The sequence below is a fragment of the Triticum aestivum genome, chromosome 6D, assembly GCF_018294505.1.
Source record: "Triticum aestivum cultivar Chinese Spring chromosome 6D, IWGSC CS RefSeq v2.1, whole genome shotgun sequence".
Classification (NCBI taxonomy): domain Eukaryota; kingdom Viridiplantae; phylum Streptophyta; class Magnoliopsida; order Poales; family Poaceae; genus Triticum; species Triticum aestivum.
The window spans coordinates 363,485,303-363,510,591 of NC_057811.1; the positions used below are offsets into that span (position 1 = coordinate 363,485,303).

Sequence of the window (25,289 nt, forward strand, 5' to 3'; positions counted from 1 at the left end):
TCTAGGGGATCATCCCCGGCTCAAGCACGTTCATCGATCAAGACTTCCCATCTTTTTGGATGACCGACTCAAGGCGCTTTCAAAAATCATTATTGGTAATGTTCGTGCGGGTGAAAGAGTGACAACATTGTTGCTTCCGTCCAATTGCAACATCTTTACCGAAATCTTTGAAGTATTTCTTCTAGCAAAGATTGATACTACGAAGAAGGTGTTCCCAAGAAATTTCATTATAATTCTTAGTTAAGAGTTACTTTGTACTTTCTTTGAGCTTAGATCCAAATCAGTGTATCGGTAATTGTTATGAGTATAAATAAAATTACATGTGTTTCTCAAAAAAAAAAACAATCAACCCCCTTAAATTCCCTCGATCAATGAATGGAAAGTTAGCGGATTGATTACTTCACACGCGGCGAAACCCAGAATCTAAATGTTCCTTCCTGCGTGCACACAAGGTTTTGTTTGCACATATATTCTCACTAAATTTTAATGCACGTTATTTTTTGTCCCGTTATAACGCACTGGCATATGTGCTAGTAGTAACTACTAAACAAAGTTTGGTGATATTACACTAAAGGAAGTGATTTCGTCCGTTGGTCTTCCCATGTAAACCAGCAGTCCATGAGATTGAATTATTTGGAGGTTACGCGCTATATATAGGGTCCTGTTCCTGTTGTGTGGTGACTATTATTGGAGCAGAGAAACAGGGGAAATGGATATAACTCGTTAATAGGGCTAAAAATCAATCAATTAAGGTGACTTCTGTCTTTTCCGAACTGAATGTGCACATGTTCGTGTCCAGAATCTTCCCCACGCACTATTGGCCACTGCAAATTGAGGTACTAGACGGAACCAAAAAATTAAAACTCGGTCAGCAAACAATCATCAAGTTTTTTTTTAATGAAGCATAAGTGTATGAGTTATACAACTGTACGTCGTAGTCCCACGACTGGGATTGTACAAGTCGAACAGCGACATGCGTTTTGGAGCTGTTGACATTTCGAGATCCACTAGCCAAACACGACCAGGCATATATTGGACCAACTAATCCTTCTCTACGAAAAAAAAACTATGCTTGTGCACCTATTGGTGACCTCTTGATTGGATGGCTATACAAAGTGGCGCCCTAAACTAAATAAAATCCCGATTTTGAGACGATGTAAACCCACAATCTTTAAATATACATGCAGCCGGTCGAGATCGCGAATCTCTGTGTCGGCCGCCACCGCGCTGGGACAACGAAAGACGTGGCCTCCGAGCTAACGAGTGGCGCGGTTGGTCGTCACCAAACGCGCGTGAGGAGGCTGGCGAGCGGGCCGTCCCTCCGCGCGCGGGGCAGCAGGTGGGAGCGGCACAGCGGGCAGGTGGTCCGGCCGAGGTCGATCCACCCGTCGATGCAGCCGCGGTGGAAGGCGTGCGCGCAGTTGCCCAGCCGCCGCACCTCGTCCGCCGCCCGCAGCCTCTCCAGGCACACGATGCACGTGGCCGCCGCGGCGGCGACGTCGTCGTCCCCGTCGTGGCACCCCTGCTTTGCCGGACGCGCCAGCAAGGAGAACTCGACGGCCGGGAGGCGCTCCTTGACCTCCTCGGGCAGCGGGGCGTCGTCCACGGAGCGGCGCGGGGAGCGGCAGAGGCCGACGAGGGAGAGCAGCAGGAGGAAGGCGTCCCTGACGGCGGCGACGAGCTTGCAGAAGGCGATGACCGGCTTGGGGATGGCAACGCAGTAGCACACCAGGGGGAACCCCATGGCCGGAGACGACGCGTGGACGCGCGGCGGGAGCTCGAACGTCGCAGGCTGCGCCGGCCAGGCCTGTCTATCGTTTGCGGGGGAGGAACAGAGGATATATGTACTTGATCTAAGCTAAAGTCAGGAGGAAAGCGCGGGCGCTCGCTGGTTATATAGAGCGGCAGAGATGGCGAAGGAAGCAGAGTTGGAGAGTTTCACGTGGTTTTGGTGGAGGATAACGCGGACCGGAAAGAGTTGGGGAGGGGTGGACGGAGGGGACACGGGACGAGCTCGCCGTACGTCTCTCGGCATGGGAAATGGCCGGCGTGCGTGCGTGCGTGCGTGCTCGGCTCGTGCGCGGAAGCTGCCCAGTGCCCAGGTCGTTAAAACGCGGGGGACGAGTGACGCGATGGTAAGAACGCCCGCGTGGTGGCAGGGACGTGCGGTCCATCCTTGGGTAGTGCACTAGCATGGACTTGGCACGCATGGGACAACACGAGCGATTTAGGCGAGGGGGAAAGCCTGGGACGTTGACGCGGGCTTCGCCTATATGCTAATCTTTAGACCGGAGGCTGATTGGTGCCGCTTGTAACGAGATTTTCCCACCGTATATGTTTGTGTTGGGAATATTAGAACTAATCTAATCCACGAGAAAACAGTAAACATGACAAACACGGTATACACCTCGTACCGATACCTGAGCATGTGAGCATGTACAAACCGAAATATCTATGAACAACATATATATGGCCAGCACATGAATGAGCAGCTAAGAGATGGACGAGTCATATCCTCCGGTTGGCCAGGCCAACGCGACGGGCATCGGCAGCGGCAGCCTTGGCATCGGCCGAGGCCTTCTTCTTGGCGGCTTCGTTGTCAGCCAAGTCGACGCGGAGGAAGAAGTGAAAGCAGAGACGGACGTAGAGAGGGACGGATCGAGAGCAGTCGCGTCGAGAGGCTCCCCAAAAACCTTATTGCCGTTCTCCCGCGCAATATCTCGAACGACAGGGTTCCGGAGGCATCTGCTCTCTCGACCAACTATGCACGCGGTCATCGGGATGGGATCGCGGAAAGCAGTAGATGATGGCTAGAGTTGTGAAAGAGGGAGTGATTGAACTGATATAGACCGTCGGGTGTAGCGACTCGTCAATTAATCCGAGATTAATTAACAATTTCTGACCGGCAAAAATAAGCTTCGGCTCGGCTCATTCCCGAAACCCGCGGCGCGCGCCCGCGTCGTGACGAGGCGAGGCGGCGGCGGAGGAGGAGGACCGCACATGTATGGCTCCTTTTCCCAAGCTCCCAGTAGCATGTGATAGAGCAGTCCTTATAAAGGGGTCGCACTCTCACTTCACTAACAGTATGGTACTAAACTTCCCACCACTTGCTCTGCACGCCTTAGAGATTAACCAGGGATTATTATCTTATATGGGCCTAAACCCATCTATAATCCAACAATCGTCCACCAGACCTCGAGGAACATAAGTTTCTCAACTGTTCCAAACAATGTTTGATATACCCGAATTTTCAATGAAGATTGTTAAGTTGAATTTCCACCTAGAGCAACAGAATTAGACTTCTTCACAACTGAACAATAGACTATGCCTTGAATTGTCAGTTTGGTGTGAAGAAGTTTCGTCTATTGTCAGCTAAGACGTGGCTGTCGAAGGCTAAACCCCACGGCTCCTGATGTCTACTACGCAATCTTCTTCTTGTAGACTCGTGTTGGGCCTCCAAGCGCAGAGCTTTGTAGGACAATAGCAAATTTCCATCAAGTGGATGACCTAAGATTTATCAATCCATGGGAGGCGTAGGATGAAGATAGTCTCTCTCAAACAACCATGCAACCAAATAACAAAGAGTCTCTTGTGTCCCCAACACACCCAATACAATGGTAATTTGTATAGGTGCACTAATTCGGCGAAGAGATGGTGTTACAAGTGCAATATGGATGATAGATATAGGTTTTTGTAATTTGAAATTATAAAAGCAGCAAGGTAGCAAGTGGTAAAAGTGAGCGAAAACGGTATTGCAATGCTCGGAAACAAGGCCTAGGGTTCATACTTTCGCTAATGCAAATTCTCTCAACAATGATAACACAATTAGATCATACACCAATCCCTCAACATGCAACAAAGAGTCACTTCAAAGTCACTAATAGCGGAGAACAAACGAAGAGATTATTGTAGGGTACGAAACCACCTCAAAGTTATTCTTTCTGATCGATCTATTGGGCTATTCCTATAAGTCACTACAGGAATCAGCTATTTTGCCGTCTGCCACGGCGGACGGCAAAGGCATGAACGGCGGACGGCAAAGGCCTTTGCCGTCAGCCGCGGACGGCAAAAAGCTCCGGCAAAGTAGGCTACGGTAAAGAGCTACTTTGCCGTCTGCTTTCGGCGGCTGACGGCAAAGGGACCTTTGCCCTCAGCAGCAGACGGCAAAGCAACTGGATAGGGTTAGCTCCGTTAGCCGCTAACGGGAGGCTTTGCCGTCAGCCTCCTACAATCACAGACGGCAAAGAAGTTTGTCTGTTTATTAAAATAAATAAACAGTCCAAGTGCAGAGGCTATAAATAAACACAACATTATCCATCCGCACTTTGTTCCAAGAATCGAAGACGAACGGACAAATTTCACAATACAAAATTACAATATTTACACAGAATACATCATCCACACTTTGTTCCAAGAATACATCATCCACGAACGGACAAATTTCACAAATTTCACAATACGAACACGACATTATCCATCCACACTTTGTTCCAAGAACGAACGGACTCCTCTGTGCCCGTGGTCGCCGGAGAAAATAGCAGCCGCGCCCTCTCACTTCTCCTCGAGGCCGGGGCCGAGGTTCGAGGCCGGCGGAGGCCGGCGGGGCTGACGGAGCCAGGGCCGACGGAGCCAGGGCCGACGGAGCCGGGGCCAATGGAGGCCGGCAGGGGAGACGGGGCGCGGAGGCCGCCGCGGTCGACGAGCGATGAGACGCGGAGGCACGCGGGGGCGACGGGGCCGGGGCCGGCGGACGAGAAGGCGGCCAGTGAGGTCGGGGCCGGCAGGCGAGATGGTGGCCAACGAGGTGGTGGAGGGCGCCGGCGGGCCGATGGAGGCCGGCGGGGGCGACGGGTGAAGTGGCCGGGGCCGGCGGTGAAGGGGGAAGTGGACGCGGTCGGCGGAAGAGGTGGTGGCCGGCGAGGCTGGATCCGGCGGGCGAGGTGTTGGCCGGCAAGGCCGGGGGTCAAGGCGGTGGCGGGCGCCGGCCGGCCGGTGTGCCGATTTGGATCGAGAGGGAGAGAAAGGAGAGAGAGATGTGGTGGGGTGAGGTGGGGATAAGGGACAGAGAGAGAGAGACGTGGTGGGGTGAGGTGGGACGTGGTGGGTGCGTGCGTGGGTGTGCGTCGTGGGTGCGTGCGTGGGTGTGCGTCCGATGGGGTGTGGGTGGGGATGCCATGTCATCGATCCGCATGATCGATCCAGGTGTTGTGCTTCTTCTTTGCCGTCCGCCCCGGCTTTGCCATCTGCTATTTGATCTTTGCCGTCCGCTAGCAGACGGCAAAAGTTGGACATTGCCATCCGCTAGCAGACGGCAAAAAAGTTAACCTCTTTGCCTTCTGCAGGCAGACGGCAAAGAAGTTGACCTAGCCACGCCGTGCCCCATGGGGCCCACTAGGCTCTTTGCCGTCTGCCTTTTCCCTCTTTGTTGTCAGCCAGCAGATGGCAAAGAGCCAGCTGATGGCAAACAGTCTCTTTGCCATCTGCCAGCTCTTTGCCGTCCGCTATCCCAAGGCAGACGGCAAAGAGCCTCTTTGCCATCAGCTAGCAGACGGCAAAGAGCTGGCAGATGGCAAAGTAGCAGATTCCAGTAGTGAGTGTCACAAACAGCCCTAGAGTCCGTACTAAAATAACACCTTAAGACACATCAACCAAAACCCTAATGTCACCTAGATACTCCAATGTCACCACAAGTATCCGCGGGTTTGATTATACGATATGCATCACACAATCTCAGATTCATCTATTCAAACCAACACAAAGAACTTCAAAGAGTGCCCCAAAGTTTCTACCGGAGAGTCAAGACGAAAACGTGTGCCAACCCCTATGCATAAGTTCACAAGGTCACAGAACCCGCAAGTTGATCACCAAAATATACATCAAGTGGATCACGTGAATATCCCATTGTCACCACAGATAAGCACATGGAAGACATACATCAAGTGTTCTCAAATCCTTAAAGACTCAATCCGATAAGATAACTTCAAAGTGAAAACTCAATCCATTACAAGAAGGTAGAGGGGGAGAAACATCATAAGATCCAACTATAATAGCAAAGCTCGCGGTACATCAAGATCGTGCCAAATCAAGAACACGAGAGAGAGAGAGAGAGAGAGAGAGAGAGAGAGAGAGAGAGATCAAACACATTGCTACTGGTACATACCCTCAGCCCCGAGGGTGAACTACTCCCTTCTCATCATGGAGAGCGCCGGGATGATGAAGATGGCCACCGGTGATGGTTTCCCCCTCCGGCAGAGTGCCGAAACGGGCTCCCGATTAGTTTTCCGTGGCTACAGAGGCTTGCGGCGGAACTCCTGATCTAGGTTTATTTCTGGGGGTTTATGTATTTATAGGAATTTTTGGCGTCAAGAACAAGTCAGGGGGGTACACGAGGAGCCCACAAGGACGGAGGGCGTGCCCAGGGGGGTAGGGCGCACCCTCCACCCTTGTGGAGGCCTCCTGGCTCTTCTGGCCCAACTCTTTTGCTTCGGGGGCTTCTTCTGGTCCATAAAAAGTCACCGTAAATTTTCAGCTCATTTGGACTCCGTTTGATATTCCTTTTCTGCGAAACTCAAAAACAAGGAAAAAACAGAAACTGTCACTGGGCTCTAGGTTAATAGGTTAGTTCCAAAATTCATATAAAATAGCATAAATGCATATAAAACATCCAAGGTAGATAATATAATAGCATGGAACAATCAAAAATTATAGATACGTTGGAGACGTATCAAGCATCCCAAGCTTAATTCCTGCTCGTCCTCGAGTAGGTAAATGATAAAAACAGAATTTTTGATGTGGAATGCTAGCAAGTGCACAAGTTTGATCAATGATCATTTCAATCACTTTTTCTAGCATCATTATATATCATAACAGTAGCTCATATCATAAAGCTTCTCATGATCAAGTAACAAACTATTCACATGTTAAAGCATAGACCATAAACTTTCTTGAAAACTAACAAACTATGTTCTCGGTCATCAAACTTTTCAGGAAGGGTCTATGTAAGAGCTTTGATTTAGCAAATCCCACATACTCAACTATCATATAGTCTTCCATGATTGCTACCACTCAAACCATATTTTTAGAACAAATAGCATTCATTGAACACAGAGAAAGATAGGGGCTTAATGTTTCGCCTCCCAACTTACTTATCATATAGATAATTGTCAACTATAATAATTCATGATCAAATATATTTGAATGGCCATATATGCTTAGATCTTTCCCCATCACATGACGCTTGCCAACTAAAGAGTGGGTTGGAATGAGAAGGATTACTACTGACTTTTGCATAAAAGTAAAAGATAGGCCCTTCGCAGAGGGAAGCAGGGATTTGTAGAGGTGCCAGAGCTCGAAGCTTTTGAAACAGAGATGAAAATAATTTTGAGAGGTATGCTTTCATTGTCAACATAACAACCAAGAGTTCCCAATATCTTCCATACTAGATACATTATAGGCGGTTCCCAAACGGAAAGGTAAAGATTTTACTCCCCCTCCACCAACAATCACATTCCACGGCTGGTCCAAAACAACGGGTACCTTCCAACTATCAACAATCCTAGGGGAGTTTTGTTTAATTTATTTGCGATTTTGTTTTTGATCTTTTGATCATAGGACTAGGCATCCCAATTACCAGCCATTTTCCCGTGAATGATGAGCGGAGTCCACTCATCGTGAGAATAACCCACCTAGCATGGAAGATACTGACAGCCCCTAGTCGCCACATGAGCGATTCGGGCATACAAAACAGATTATTATTTGAAGGTTTAGAGTTTGGCACATGCAAATTTACTTGGAACGGCAGGTAAATACCGTATATAGGTAGATATGGTGGACACTCATGGAAGAAACTTGGTTCAAGGATTTTGGATGCACAAGCAATATTCCCGTTTAGTACAGAAATTTTGGCTAGCAAAAGATTCTAAAAATCAAGTACCACATGTTGCAGGATCTATAACAATATAACTTCTATACAAATATACCCAAGCATAACTCATTATGTTGTCTTCCTTGTCCAACTTCAACTAATTTGCTCAAGTTTGAAAATAATTAATGGGGCTCACAATCTTAGAAGATGTCCAAGATAGTATAGTTATATGTAGGTTAGCATCTTGCTTACACAAGCTTTGGAGACAAAAGTTGGCCTACCTTACAGATTACGAGAGTATTATGCATCTCGAACGGAGTGGGTTAATTAAGGATACTCTCCTCAATTGACCGCTGGATTGTTTTCCCAGTTCCTAATTCATGGGATCTCCAAGCATATAGGTTGGGTTACCCCATGGCCACTTACATGGGTCTCATGCCCATCTACCTCGATGCATTTTCTATCACAATTCGTGATAGCCCTTTCGTAAAAGGGTCTACCAGATTTTTAGTGTTGAGGAACGTAGTAATTTAAAAAAACTTCCTACGCACATGCAGGATCATGGTGATGCATAGTAACGAGAGGGGAGAGTGTGTACACGTACCCTCGTAGACCGAAAGCGGAAGCGTTAGCACAACGCGGTTGATGTAGTCATACGTCTTCACGATCCGACCGATCAAGTACCGAATGCACGGCACCTCCGAGTTCAGCACAGGTTCAACTCGATGACGTCCCTTGAACTCCGATCCAGCCGAGCTTTGAGGGAGAGTTCCGTCAGCACGACGGCGTGGTGACGATGATGATGTTCTACCGACGCAGGGCTTCGCCTAAGCACCGCTACGATATGACCGAGGTGGATTATGGTGGAGGGGGGCACCGCACACGGCTAAGAGATCCAAGGGATCAATTGTTATGTCTCTAGGGGGTGCCTCCCTCCCCGTATATAAAGGAGTGGAGGAGGGGGAGGGGGCCGGCCACCCTTGGCACGCCCCATGAGGAGTCCTACTCCCACCGGGAGTAGGACTCCCCCCTTCCATGTTGGAGTAGGAGAGGAGAGGGAAGGAGAGAGAGGGGGAAAGGAAAGGGGGGCGCCGCCCCCCCTCCTTGTCCAATTCGGACTTGGGGGGAGGGGCGCGCGGCTGCCCCTTGGCCGCCTCTCCAATTCCACCACTTGGGCCCATGAGGCCCAATAACCTCCGGGGGCTTCCGGTAACCCCCCGGTACTCCGATATATATCCGATAACCCCCAGAACCATTCCGATATCTGAATATAGTCGTCCAATATATCAATCTTCATGTCTCGACCATTTCAAGACTCCTCGTTATGTCTGTGATCACATCCGGGACTCCGAACTACCTTCGGTACATCAAAACACATAAACTCATAATATAACCGTCATCGAACTTTAAGCGTGCGGACCCTACGGGTTCGAGAACTATGTAGACATGACCGAGACACGTCTCTGGTCAATAACCAATAGCGGAACCTGGATGCTCATATTGGATCCCACATATTCTACGAAGATCTTTATCGGTCAAACCGCATAACAACATACGTTGTTCCCTTTGTCATCGGTATGTTACTTACCCGAGATTCGATCGTCAGTATCTCAATACCTAGTTCAATCTCGTTACCGGCAAGTCTCTTTACTCGTTCCGTAATGCATCATCCCGCAACTAACTCATTAGTTGTAATGCTTGCAAGGCTTATAATGATGTGCATTACCGAGTGGGCCCAGAGATACCTCTCCGACAATCGGAGTGACAAATCCTAATCTCAAAATACGCCAACTCAACAAGTACCTTCGGAGACACCTGTAGAGCACCTTTATAATCACCCAGTTATGTTGTGACGTTTGGTAGCACACAAAGTGTTCCTCCGGTAAACGGGAGTTGCATAATCTCATAGTCATAGGAACATGTATAAGTCATGAAGAAAGCAATAGCAACATACTGAACGATCAAGTGCTAAGCTAACGGAATGGGTCAAGTCAATCACATCATTCTCCTAATGATGTGATCCCATTTAATCAAATGACAACTCATGTCTATGGCTAGGAAACTCAACCATCTTTGATCAACGAGCTTGTCAAGTAGAGGCATACTAGTGACACTATGTTTGTCTATGTATTCACACATGTATTATGTTTCCGGTTAATACAATTCTAGCATGAATAATAAACATTTATCATGATATAAGGAAATAAATAATAACTTTATTATTGCCTCTAGGGCATATTTCCTTCAGTCTCCCACTTGCACTAGAGTCAATAATCTAGTTCACATCGCCATGTGATTTAACACCAATAGTTCACATCACCATGTGATTAACACCCATAGTTCACATCGTCATGTGACCAACACCCAAAGGGTTCACTAGAGTCAATAATCTAGTTCACATCGCTATGTGATTATCACCCAAAAGAGTACTAAGGTGCGATCATGCTTTGCTTGTGAGAGAAATTTAGTCAACGGGTCTGCCACATTCAGATCCGTATGCATTTTGCAAATATCTATGTCAACAATGCTCTGCACGGAGCTACTCTAGCTAATTGCTCCCACTTTCAATATGTATCCAAATTGAGACTTAGAGTCATCTGGATCAGTGAAAAACCTTGTATCGATGTAACCCTTTACGACCAACCTTTTGTCACCTCCATAATCGAGAAACATATCCTTATTCCACTAAGGATAATTTTTGACCGCTGTCCAGTGATCTACTCCTAGATCACTATTGTACTCCCTTGCCAAAATCAGTGTAGGGTATACAATAGATCTGGTACACAGCATGGCATACTTTATAGAACCTATGGCTGAGGCATAGGGAATGACTTTCATTCTCTTTCTATCTTCTGCCGTGGTCGGGCTTTGAGTCTTACTCAACTTCACACCTTGCAATACAGGCAAGAACTCCTTCTTTGACTATTCCATTTTGAACTACTTCAAAATCTTTTCAAGGTATGTACTCATTCAAAAAACTTATCAAGCGTCTTGATCTATCTCTATAGATCTTGATGCTCAATATGTAAGCAGCTTCACCGAGGTCTTTATTTGAAAAACCCCTTTCAAATACTCCTTTATGCTTTCCAGAAAATTCTACATTATTTTCGATCAACAATATGTCATTCACATATATTTATCAGAAATGATGTAGTGCTCCCACCCACTTTCTTGTAAATACAGGCTTCACCGCAAGTCTGTATAAAACTATATGCTTTGATCAACTCATCAAAGCGTATATTCCAACTCCGAGATGCTTGCACCAGTCCATAGATGGATCGCTGGAGCTTGCACACTTTGTTAGCATCTTTTGGATCGATAAAACCTTCAGGTTGCATCATATACAACTTTTGTTCCAGAAATCCATTCAGGAATGCAGTCTTTACATCCATTTGCCAGATTTCATAAAATGTGGCAATTTGCAACATGATTCGGACAGACTTAAGCATCGCTACGAGTGAGAAGGTCTCATTGTAGTCAACTCCTTGACTTTGTCAAAACCTTTTTCGACAAGTCTAGCTTTGTAGATAGTAACACTACTATCAGCGTCTGTCTTCCTCTTGAAGATCCATTTATTTTCTATGGCTTGCCGATCATCGGGCAAGTCAACCGAAGTCCATACTTTGTTCTCATACATGGATCCCATCTCGGATTTCATGGCCTCAAGCCATTTTGCGGAATCTGGGCTCACCATCGCTTCTTCATAGTTCGTAGGTTCATCATGGTCTAGAAACATAACCTCCAGAATAGGATTACCGTACCACTCTGGTGCGGATCTTACTCTGGTTGACCTACGAGGTTCAGTAACAACTTGATCTGAAGTTTCATGATCATCATCATTAACTTCCTCACTAATTGGTGTAGACGTCACAGGAACCGGTTTCTGTGATGAACTATTTTCCAATAAGGGAGCAGGTACTGTTACCTCATCAAGTTCTACTTTCCTCCCACTCACTTCTTTCGAGAGAAACTCCTTCTCTAGAAAGGATCCATTCTTGGCAACTAATGTCTTGCCTTCGGATCAGTCATAGAAGGTGTGCCCAACTGTCTCCTTTGGGTATCCTATGAAGACACATTTCTCCAATTTGGGTTTTGAGCTTATCAGGTTGAAACTTTTTCACATAAGCATCGCAACCCCAAACTTTAAGAAACAACAACTTTGGTTTCTCGCCAAACCACAGTTCATATCATCTCAACGGATTTTAGATGGTGCCCTATTTATCGTGAATGCAGCTGTCTCTAATGCATAACTCCAAAACGATAGTGGTAAATCGGTAAGAGACATCATATATTGCACCATATCTAATTAAGTACGGTTATGATGTTCAGACACACCATTACGCTGTGGTGTTCCAGGTGGCGTGAGTTGCGAAACTATTCCGCATTGTTTCAAATTAAGACCAAACTCGTAACTCAAATATTCTCCTCCACGATCAGATCGTAGAAACTTTATTTTCTTGTTACGATGATTTTCCACTTCACTCTGAAATTATATGAACTTTTCAAATGTTTCAGACTTATGTTTCATCAAGAAGATATACCCATATCTGCTCAAATCATCTGTGAAGGTCAGAAAATAATGATACCCGCCGCGAGCCTCAACACTCATCGGATCGCATACATCAGTATGTATTATTTCCAATAAGTCAGTTGCTCGCTCCATTGTTCCAGAGAACGGAGTCTTAGTCATCTTGCCCACAAGGCATGGTTCGCAAGCATCAAGTGATTCATAATCAAGTGATTCCAAAATCCCATCAGCATGGAGTTTCTTCATGCGCTTTACACAAATATGACCTAAAAGGCAGTGCCACTAATAAGTTGCACTATCATTATTAACTTTGCATCTTTTGGCTTCAATATTATGAATATGTGTATCACTACGATCGAGATCCAACAAACCATTTTTATTGGGTGTATAACCATAGAAGGTTTTATTCATGTAAACAGAATAACAATTATTCTCTATCTTAAATGAATAACCGTATTGCAATAAACATGATCAAATCATATTCTTGCTCAACGCAAACACCAAATAACATTTATTTAGGTTCAACACTAATCCCGAAAGTATAGGGAGTGTGCGATGATGATCATATCATTCTTGGAACTACTTCCAACACACATCTTCACTTCACCCTTAACTAGTCTCTGTTCATTTTGCAACTCCCGTTTCGAGTTACTACTCTTAGCAACTGAACTAGTATCAAATACCGCGGGGTTGCTATAAACACTAGTAAAGTACACATCAATAACATGTATATCAAATATACCTTTGTTCACTTTGCCATCCTTCTTATCCTTAAAATACTTGGGGCAGTTCCGCTTCCAGTGACTAGTCCCTTTGCAGTAGAAGCACTTAGTCTCAGGCTTAGGTCCAGACTTGGGCTTCTTCACTTGAGCAGCAACTTGCTTGCCATTCTTCTTGAAATTCCCCTTCTTCCCTTTGCCCTTTTCTTGAAACTAGTGGTCTTGTTAATCATCAATACTTGATGCTCTTTCTTGATTTCTACCTTCATTGATTTCATCATCATGAAAAGCCCGGGAATCGTTTTCGTCATCCCTTGCATACTATAGTTTATCACGAAGTTCTACTAACTTGGTGATGGTGACTAGAGAATTCTGTCAATCACTATTTTATCTGGAAGATTAACTCCACTTGATTCAAGCGACTGTAGTACCCAGACAATCTGAGCACATGCTCACTGCTTGAGCTATTCTCCTCCATCTTTTAGCTATAGAACTTGTTGGAGACTTCATATCTCTCAACTCGGGTATTTGCTTGAAATATTAACTTCAACTCCTGGAACATCTCATATGGTCCATGACGTTCAAAACGTCTTTGAAGTCCCGATTCTAAGCCGTTAAGAATGGTGCACTAAACTATCAAGTAGTCACCATATTGAGCTAGCCAAACGTTCATAACGTCTGCATCTGCTCCTGCAATAGGTCTGTCACCTAGCGGTGCATCAAGGACATAATTCTTCTGTGCAGCAATGAGGATAAACCTCAGATCACGGACCCAGTCCGCATCATTGCTACTATCATCTTTCAACTTAGTTTTCTCTAGGAACATATATAAAACATAGGGAAGCAACAATGCGAGCTATTGATCTACAACATTATTTGCAAAATACTAGCAGGACTAAGTTCATGATAAATTAAAGTTCAATTAATCATATTACTTAAGAACTCCCACTTAGATAGACATCCCTCTAATCATCTAAGTGATCACGTGATCCATATCAACTAAACCATGTCCGATCATCACGTGAGATGGGGTAGTTTTCAATGGTGAACATCACTATGTTGATCATATCTTCTATATGATTCACGCTCGACCTTTCGGTCTCCAGTGTTCCGAGCCCATATCTGCATATGCTAGGCCCGTCAAGTTTAACCCGAGTATTTCTGTGTGTGCAAAACTGGCTTGCACCCATTATAGATGAACGTAGAGCTTATCACACCCGATCATCACGTGGTGTCTCGGCACGATGAACTTTGGCAACGGTGCATACTCAGGGAGAACACTTTTACCTTGAAATTTAGTAAGGGATCGTCTTATAAAGCTACCGCCGAACTAAGCAAAATAAGATGTATAAAAGATAAACATCACATGCAATCATAATATGTGACATGATATGGCCATCATCATCTTGTGCTTTTGATCTCCATCTCCAAAGTATTGTCATGATCTCCATTGTTACCGGCATGACACTATGATCTCCATCATCTTGATCTTTTATCAACGTGTCGTCACATGGTCGTCTCACCAGCTATTGCTTTTGCAACTATTGCTATCGCATAGCGATAAAAGTAAAGCAATTACATAGCACTTGCATCTTATGCAAAATAAAGAGATAACCATAAGGCTCCTGCCAGTTGCCGATAACTTTAACAAAACATGATCATCTCATACAACAATTTATATTTCATCACGTCTTGACCATATCACATCACAACATGCCCTGCAAAAACAAGTTAGACGTCCTCTACTTTGTTGTTGCAAGTTTTACGTGGCTGCTACGGGCTGAGCAAGAACCGTTCTTACCTACGCATCAAAACTACAACGATAGTTCGTCAAGTTAGTGTTGTTTTAACCTTCTCAAGGACCGGGCGTAGCCACACTCAGTTCAACTAAAGTTGGAGAAACTGACACCCGCCAGCCACCTGTGCGCAAAGCACATCGATAGAACCAGTCTCGCGTAAGCGTACGCGTAATGTCGGTCCGGGCCGCTTCATCCAACAATACCGCCGAACCAAAGTATGACATGCTGGTAAGCAGTATGACTTGTATCGCCCACAACTCACTTGTGTTCTACTCGTGCATATAACATCTACGCATAAACCTGGCTCGGATGCCACTGTTGGGGAACGTAGTAATTTAAAAAAAATTCCTACGCACACGCAGGATCATGGTGATGCATAGCAACGAAAGGGGAGAGTATGTCCACGTACCCTCGTAGACCGAAAGTGGAAGCGTTAGCACAACGCGGTTGATGAAGTCATACGTCTTCACGATCCGACCGATCAAGTAGCGAACGCACGGCACCTCCGAGTTCAACACACGTTCAACTCGATGACGTCCCTCGAACTCCGATCCAGCCGAGCTTTGAGGGAGAGTTCCGTCAGCACGACGGTGTGGTGACGATGATGATGTTCTACCGACGCAGGGCTTCGCCTAAGCACCGCTATGATATGACCGAGGTGGATTATGGTGCAGGGGGCACCGCACACGGCAAAGAGATCCAAGGGATCAATTGTTGTGTCTCTAGGGGGTGCCTCCCTCCCCGTATATAAAGGAGTGGAGGAGGGGGAGGGGGCCGGCCACCCTTGGCGCGCCCCATGAGGAGTCCTACTCCCACCGGGAGTAGGACTCCCCCCCTTCCATGTTGGAGTAGGAGAGGAGAGGGAAGGAGAGAGAGGGGGAAAGGAAAGGGGGGGCGCCGCCCCCCCTCCTTGTCCAATTCGGACTTTGGGGGGAGGGGCGCGCGGATGCCCCTTGGCCGCCTCTCATCTTCCACCACTTGGGCCCATGAGGCCCAATAACCTCCGGGGGGTTGCGGTAACCCCCCGGTACTCCGATATATATCTGATAACCCCCGGAACCATTCCGGTGTCCGAATATAGTCGTCCAATATATCAATCTTCATGTATCGACCATTTCGAGACTCCTCGTTATGTCCGTGATCACATCCGGGACTCCGAACTACCTTCGGTACATCAAAACACATAAACTCATAATATAACCGTCATCGAACTTTAAGCATGCGGACCCTACGGGTTCGAGAACTATGTAGACATGACCGAGACACGTCTCCGGTCAATAACCAATAGCGGAACCTGGATGCTCATATTGGCTCCCACATATTCTACGAAGATCTTTATCAGTCAAACCGCATAACAACATACGTTGTTCCCTTTGTCATCGGTATGTTACTTGCCCGAGATTCGATCGTTGGTATCTCAATACCTAGTTCAATCTCGTTACCGGCAAGTCTCTTTACTCATTCCTTAATACATCATCCCGCAACTAACTCATTAGTTGTAATGCTTGCAAGGCTTATAATGATGTGCATTACCAAGTGGGCCCAGAGATACCTCTCTGACAATCGGAGTGACAAATCCTAATCTCGAAATACGCCAACTCAACAAGTACCTTCGGAGACACCTGTAGAGCACCTTTATAATCACCCAGTTACGTTCTAACGTTTGGTAGCACACAAAGTGTTCCTCCGGTAAACGGGAGTTGCATAATCTCATAGTCATAGGAACATGTATAAGTCATGAAGAAAGCAATAGCAACATACTAAACGATCAAGTGTTAAGCTAACGGAATGGGTCAAGTCAATCACATCATTCTCCTAATGATGTGATCCCGTTTAATCAAATGACAACTCATGTCTATGGCTAGGAAACTCAACCATCTTTGATCAATGAGCTAGTCAAGTAGAGGCATACTAGTGACACTATGTTTGTCTATGTATTCACACATGTATTATGTTTTCGGTTAATACAATTCTAGCATGAATAATAAGCATTTATCATGATATAAGGAAATAAATAATAACTTTATTATTGCCTCTAGGGCATATTTCCTTCATTTAGCAGTCTGGATATAAATCCAACGCTATCGCTCCGGAGTTTCTTGATTTTCTGACAGATTTTAATCTTCTTTTTATGTGCTTTGTGGATTTCATGTTGTCCTTTGAACTATTAGCCTTGGCAATCACAGTTTGATTGTCACAGTTCATAAGGACGGCCGGGACTGGTTTACAACTACTGGCAACTCCATCAAAAGCTCTCGAAGCCATTCTGCTTCGACGCATGATATGTCTAATGCTGTGAGTTCTCCTTTCAGAGTCGATCTGGTTAAGATCGTCTGCTTTCAAGGCTTCCAGGAAACAGCACCACCATCAAGTGTGAAGACATATCCATTTGTGGCTTTCATCTCATCAGCATCAGATATCCAATTCGAATCACTATACCCCTCAAGTACCGTCGGGTACCCAGAATAGTGAATTCCATAGTTCACAGTACCTTGAAAATAACGCATGACTCGCTCAACAGCATGCCAATGCACATCTCCCGGATTGGAAACAAACCGGCTTAGTTTGCACACAGCAAATGAGATGTCAGGACGAGTAGCACAAGCTAGGTACATGAGTGAACCAACCACTTGAGGATATCTCAATTGATCTACAGCTGTGCCTTCGAACTTTCAAATCCGCACGCTAGGATCATATGGTGTTGCAGAAGGTTTGCAGTCTGAATATCCAAAACGGCTCAAAATCTTCTCAACATATTGGGATTGCAAAAGTGTAATTCCACCCTCAGTGTCTCTCAGTAGCTTGATGTTCAAGATAACATCAGCCATGCCTAGGTATTTCATCTAAAAGTTATGAGATAGAAAAGACTTGACCTCCTCAATGACTTTGAGGCGGGTCCCAAATATCAGTATGTCATCGACATATAGACATAGTATAACTCCTTCACCCTCACCATAGAGATAGTATACACATTTGTCAGCTTTGTTAACAACAAAGCCAGCAGATGTCAAAATTATATTAAACTTCTCATGCCATTGCTTAGGCACTTGTTTCTGGCCATAAAAAGATTTCACTAGCTTGCACACCTTTCTTTCCTGACCATTTACTACAAAGCCATCTGGTTGTTGTATGTAAATTTCCTCGTCTAGCTCTCCGTTAAGGAAAGTCGTCTTAACGTCCATCTGATGAACGAGAAGACCATGCGAGGCAGCCAACGCGAGTAACACTCGAATGGTTGTCAGTCTAGCCATAGGTGAGTAAGTATCGAAGAAATTTCTTCTTCTTTCTGGGTATAACCCTTGGCCACAAGCCTAGCCTTGTACTTCTCAACAGTACCATTGGGCCTAAGCTTCCTCTTGAACACCCACTTACATCCCAATGGTTGGCAACCATAAGGACGATCAGTGATCTCCCATGTCCTATTAGCCAAGATGGAATCCATCTCGCCACGGACCGCATCCTTCCAGTAGGCAACATCCAGAGATGCATAAGCTTCTGAAATGGAACTGGGAATGTCATCATCCACGAGGTACACGAGGAAATCATCACCAAAAGACTTTGCAGTCCTTTGTCTCTTGCTCCTAACAGGAGTTTCCTCGTCATCCTCCATGGAACTTTCATCGCTTTTGTGTTCATAATATTCCATCGGAATGGCAGGTTCAGGAGTCTCATTAGATTTCAGTCTAGAAGTGCTTTGCATATCTCTCATGGGAAAAAATCCTCAAAGAATGTAGCTTTAGACCCCATGATCGTACAGATCTTCACATCGTGTACATCATATTTCACCACTAGAAATCTATAGCCAACGCTATGCTTGGCATAGCCAAGAAAAATGCAGTCCACAGTCTTTGGTGCCAACTTACACTTTTTGGTTATCGGCACGTTGACTTTAGCCAAACAGCCCCAAGTGCGCAAGTAAGAGAGTGTAGTTCTCTTATTTTCCCATTGCTCATAGGGACTAGTCTCATTATCCTTCGTGTGAACTTTATTCAGGACATGACATGATGTCAATACAACCTCCCCCACCATGCCTTGGATAAACCCGATGTATCTAACATGGCGTTAACCAAATCTATTAGAGTACGGTTTTTTCATTCGGCAACCCCGTTTGACTAGGGTGAATAGGGAGGCGTCCTCTCATGAATAATACCATGTTCCGCACAGAATAAATCAAACTCGTTAGAAAAGTACTCTCCACCACGATCAGACCAGACTCGTTTTATTTTCTTCTCAGGTTGGTTCTCAACTTCTGCCTTATAGATTTTAAAGTAGTGTAGAGCCTCATCCTTAGTATTTAACAAATACACATAGCAGAATCTAGTGGAATCATCAATCAACATCATGAAATATTTCTTTCCACCTTTAGTCAACACACCATTCATCTCGCGGAGATCTAAATGTATGATCTCTAGTGGTGCCAGGTGTCTCTCCTTCGCAGGCTTGTGTGGCTTACGAGGTTGCTTTGCTTGCACATACGCATGACACTTAGAGAATTTGGCTAAAGTGAAACTCGGGATTAAATCCATCTTGGCTAGCCGTGTCACACAACCAAATTAATGTGACAAAGGCGTGAATGTCAAGCCTCAGATTCATTCACATTAGAATGAATTTGGTTCAAGAATTTATTACAAAAATCCTCCAGGGAAAGGCGGAACAAACCACTAGAATCATATCATTTTCCAACAAATGGTCCATATTTAGTACGACTACTTTATTGGACTTAAATACTAACTTAAACCCCTCTTTACATAGAAGGGAGACACTAACGAGATTCTTCTTCATGGCGGGGACATGTTGCACGTTCTTTAGTTGCACAATCTTTTTCGAAGTAAACTTCAGATCTACCGTGCCAATACCATGAACAAAAGCATGCGAGCAATTACCCATCAGGACGGGACAATCTTGTGCAACCTGGCAAGAAGAAAACAAGGAAACATCAGCACACACATGAATATTGGCCCAAATGTCAACCCACCAATGATGGACTGACAAACTGAAAGTACGGTAAACATATTACCATACCCAGATGCCCCATCATTGTTGCTCAGAGTGACATTGACAGACTTGTAGTCCTGTCCTGGCTTCTTGTACTTGTTCGGGCACTTGTTTGCTTAGTGTTCCTCTAAACCACAAGTAAAGTAGTCGTCTCTCTTTTGTCTTTATTCTTACCCTTCTTCTTGAAGATAGTATTCTACTGGACAAAGTTCTTTCCCTTGAACTTGTGGAAATTCTTCTGCGCCACATTAGCGTTAGAAGAAATCTCTGCCCCTTTCACGTGTGAGTTATTTGCTCTCGAGTTCTGCTCAACACTTAGATGACCGATGACATCCTCAACAGAGAATTCACGTCTCAAGTGATTGAGAGAAGTAGCAAAGTTGCTCCATCCAGGAGGGAGTTTTGCAATAATGCAACCTGTGACAAACTTGTCCGGTAACTTACACTTCAAGAGCTCCAGCTCCTTCGTGATGCACTGTATCTCATGAGCCTGGTCTAATACAGAACCGTTATCAACCATCCTGTAATCATGGAACTGCTCCATGGCGCATAGTTCGCTCCCACTATTGGTTGCACCGAACTTAGCTTCAAGTGCATCCCACAAGTTTTTGGCAATGCACATATGGAGACATGCGTCAACCAATTTGTCTCTGGTCACAGTAAGAACGGCTCCCACAAAGATGGTGGTTGCCTCCCTAAATGCATTCTCCTGTTCAGGAGCAACTGTTACCGTGAGAGACACACCACCAACCCAGAGCACGTTCATTGTTGTGAGCCACAAGGTGGTCCTCGTCTGCCAACGCTTAAAATGTGTCCCGGTAAACTTTTCCGGTTTCAGTGTAGCGGCGAAGCCATGAGTCGGGAAGTGCCTAAAATAAGGTTTTTGGATTGTTGGAAATATTAGCACATTTTCGACTAATCTAATCCACGAGGAAACAACAAACATGGCAAATACGGTATGCACCTCGTATCGATACCTAAGCATGTGAGCACGTACCGTACATAAAACCGAAACATCTATGAACAGCATATAACGGGGACGGATCAGGCGCAGTCGTGTCGAGACGCTCCCCAAAAACCTTATTGCCGTTTCCGGGCAGGATCTCGAACGACAGGGTTCCGGAAGCACGGGCTCAGGCCCACGCCCGAGTCCGTCAACAGCCAAGCTTCGGCTCATTCCCGCAACCCGCGCTGTCGTGGCGAGGCGAGGCGGGCAGTGAAGGAGGAGGAGCGCGTGTGTACACTCAAGCTCTCAATGGCGGGTGGTAGAGCAGCCCTTATAAAAAGGTCTCACTCTCACTTTAGTAGCAGTATGGTACTCCCGCCGTCCCGTAATATAAGAAAGTTTTCGACACTATACGAGTACTAAACTTCCCACCACTTGGTATGCACCTAAATGGGTCATAGAGATTAACCAGGGATTATTGTCTTATATAAGTCTAAGCCATCTATAATTCAACAGTTTGTACGCCTCAAGTGCGGCATGATTGTCCGAAAGGTTGATTGATACTCGTCCATTTTGTTTATGTTACAAACCGTGATGAAGGGACGGGCAGGGCCCGTAGGAGGGGCAAGTAGCACCAGAACACGCGGATCACTTGGTAAGTCCGGTTTTGATTTAACACTGGGAGGTTCTCTGCAGGTGGTTATTGCCTAAATATCTGCCGTCAGCTCAGTTCCGCACATTTCTCTCGTGGTATGTCTCTCTCCGCGAAAGTACCTAGTAAACCTACTAGTCCCGTGCACCAAAGGCCATGGACTTTTGCAGGTTTTGGTCTGGGTACAGTAGACCGTCATTTCAATTTCAGAGAAGGACTGGGGCCATAGGACATTATGTATGTCCCGATCTTAAGCGACACTCCGCTGTATAGATAACTCATGGAGTGGCAGAGATTGCAACAGGGACCGTAGGTAGGAATGTTCCTTTTCTGTCTTTACCCCGGTCTCACACACCTCGCCCATGTATTAAGTGCAACTCCAATGAGGCGACCCATTTCGTCCGCTGGTGTCCGTTTGGGTCGGTCCGAACAGAAAAAGCGGCCCAACGCGCTGACCCAAATGGACGTGCGTCCGCTTGGTGTCCGTATGGCGACCCATTCCCGGTCTAATTTTGAGCCGGATTTGCGTCGGCGCGGACACGAAACGGACGCGCATGCGCCTACTCCTCTCCCCGGACCCGCCGGTCGGTGGCAGCCACCACCATTGCCCCCTATTTCTCCCAAAAACTCTCCCGCCCGTGCGCTCCCACCCCACACCCGCCATGGACGACGTCATCGACCTCGACGCCGCCGGCGGCCTCGCCTCCCTCGCCTCGTCCGGCGCCGCCGCCCCCTCGGGGAAAGGTAAGCCTCGTGCGCCGCGCAAGACCGCCGCCGCGGCCAAGCCAAAGAAGCCGCTGACGCCCGCACAACAGGCAACGGAGTCGGCCAAGAGGAAGGACCGGAGGCACGCCGCGAACGCGAGGGATGAGGCCGTCGCCGCCACCGCCGCGCAGCAGGATGTCACCAACGCCCGCGTCACGGCGGTAACGAGGGAGGCGCTCTATATGCTAGGGTTAAACCATGGCCAGCACGGCCTCGTCAACGCCGTCGTCGCCGCGGCCAGCACCGGCTCATTGGTGTTTCCTCGGATGGTGCTGCCCGACTCGCCCTGCGCGTCGGCTTGCAACCCGATGCCCGGGTTCCACATGTACCCGCAAGCCTCCCGCCTCTCCGGGGAGTGCTCGCCCGACGTGAGCGTGGTCGCGCCTTCCACGCCCGTGCCCATCGACCTCAACGCCACCACGGTGGCCAGTGGCTCGTCATCCGGCGGCGTGAGGAAACGCGCGCGGCAGACGCCGGCCGGCGTGATCCCGGATGCCGGCAACCTGTTCGAGGGAATGTCGTCCGCCGTCGACGAGGACTACATGCAGAACCTCATCTTCGAGGACGTTGCGCCGGCCGCTGGCTACAATCACGACGAGACACAAAGCCAGGACGGTCGCGGGCCGTTCAGGCCGGCCGCTGACTATGATCCCGACCAGGCGGCCTTCATGCGTGATCAGGTCAGCATCGACCTGAACGGCTTCCCACTCGGCCACGAGTTATCTGATGACTACGGGCTAGAGAAAGAGGACGAGTGCGACATCGGAGTGGAGCCTTTGTTCGAGGACGAGCTCGCCAACCAAGCCGCCGGTCCTAAGCCGAAGCGCAAGAGCAAGCGCACGAAGGCATACACGGCTGCCGAGGACAAGCTTCTTTGCGAGTGCTGGCGAGACATTGGACAAGACCCCAAGACGGGCGCCGAACAAAAGCATTTGGATTCGTGTCCACCGAGAGTTTCATGAGCGCAAGAAGTTTTCGCCTTACCAATTTGTGAGCACGCGCGGGTGGGTGTCCATTTCCAAGCGATGGAGGGTGATCCCACAAGAGTGCAACAAGTTTTGCGCCACTCTTGAGAGCGTCAAGGCCCGCCCCGTGAGCGGCATCGGCATGCAAGACATGGTATGCTAGCAAGCCACCCTCTTTTGTGTCGTCAAGTTCATGCTTGCGTGTTCATTTGCATATCATTTGCCCATATGCTTGCATGGAAACATTTTGTATGCATTTCAAGCTTTGGAGGCATTCAAGGTTCAACACAATGACAAGTGCTTCAACCTCTCCCATTGCTTTCGGGTAATCAAGGACGAGGAGAAGTTCAAGGTGCAATATGCCGCCCTCAAGTCGCGTGGGAGGAAGCAAGTCGTGGAGGAGGTTGGGGAGGGCGAGCCGGCACGGCCGCGGGGGAAGACCAACTCCAAGAAGGAGGACAAGCGGGATGCGGCATCCAACGCCTTGATCGCAAACGTGTAGGGTATGATGAACAAGAAGGACTCAAGGGAGGAGGAGCGTTGGCGTTTCAAGGCGGAGCAAATGGACGCTTTCATGGAGATCCAAAGGAGAAGGCTTGAGATGGACGCGAAGAAGCAAGCCAAGATGTTCGAGCTAGAGGCGGAGAAGCAAGCCAAGATGCCAGAGATCGGGGCAGCCAACGCCAAGACCAAGGCGAAAGAAGTGGCTCTCGCGAGCATGATGATCGGGGTGAAGATCATGAAGGTGGATCTCAACACCGTGTCGCTAAGGAAGAGGCCGTGGTTCGAGAAGATGCAGACCAACATGCTCAAGTTCGACGACGAGTGATCTATGGCGGCGATCGCCATCTTTTTTGTATGCCGGCAGGTGTGCTGACATGACCGCGGGGACCACGATGGCGTGGTCGAACTCAAGTCCCACCCTTTTTTGGGGTGCTGGCATGTGTGCCGGCCGGTTGGCGAGTGCACCAACATAAACTGTGGTGATATTTTTTTAAGCCGGCATTGTATGCCGGCGCTGGCATGGTGCCGATATGGGACATGGCTGCTGGCATGATCGGCCGCGGGCCTTTTTTTAAAGTTAAGTGCGTACATGAAATGGGCCGGCGCGTTGGGTGCACTGCCGACCCAAATACAAAAACAGGACGGACGCCGGACGGGCGGCCAATCCAAACGAACAAAAAACAGACAAATGCGTTGTGCGTTTGGGTCGGCCAGTTGGAGTTGCTCTAACAAGATGCCAAGTCCTCGCAGACCTCGCCCATGTATTAACAGTATCACCGTGTCGGGGTCAGCATCGCGCTTGCTTGCATCGTATACATTGCCAACCGTGATGGTACATATGATATGAATAGCAGTGTAATCAGTGCTAGAACGAAGCGTCATGGGCTGGTCATGGAGGCTCTCGCGCCGACCGGCGCAGCGCGCACACGGCGACACGATGCGAGTTGCCATTGATTGGGCCTGCGTGTACCAGAAGGGGCGGATTCGGCAAGCCAGCCGTCGGCCGTCACGATGGGGCGCTCCCTCCGGTGGCACATGAACGAATGAATGAATGAATCTGTCGGGCGCGCGGTCTCTGTCGCGGGGTGGCTCATCTCATCTCGCCGCGCGTGTTCGGCGGCGGACAAGCGCCAACCCCGATCCGACGCTGCGGGCGCAGCCACGCGCGCTACGAGTTTGGGTGGTGATGGTGCCGAGGCTCGATCCGTCTGGTTGCGGCGCTGGGTTGCCCGTGATAGCTATGGAAATGGAGTTGGAGGAGATCGACAGCAACAGGGTGTGCATTCAATGCGGATGACGAGCGGTGCCGAATGTCCCAGGAATGGATCGACATGATTGGGCCGGAGCGGATTGCCAAGGCCGAGAGGGATGCCACAGCAAGCAACATGTAGTAGTACACGACGCAGCTGGCAACAATAATGCACACTGGCTGTAGAGGACCGACTACTCATCTCAACTCAACTGGAGAAGAACAGTAGCCCTTAATTCGCTGATCCCTTCGATCGGAGAAGCGAGCATTTGTAAGAGAACAGTTCGACCTTACAGCATCGGC

At 47.6% G+C, this 25,289-nt stretch overlaps 1 protein-coding gene across 1 annotated transcript; it reads right to left on the bottom strand.

Moving 5' to 3' along the window:
• Nucleotides 1–868: 868 nt before the first annotated feature.
• On the bottom strand, nt 869–1,888 carry LOC123141652 (brassinosteroid-responsive RING protein 1). Its single transcript, XM_044560741.1, has one exon. The coding sequence runs from the start codon at nt 1,742–1,744 to the stop codon at nt 1,280–1,282; it is 465 nt and encodes a 154-aa protein (XP_044416676.1). The 5' UTR covers nt 1,745–1,888; the 3' UTR covers nt 869–1,279.
• Between the last annotated feature and the right edge of the window lie 23,401 nt (nt 1,889–25,289).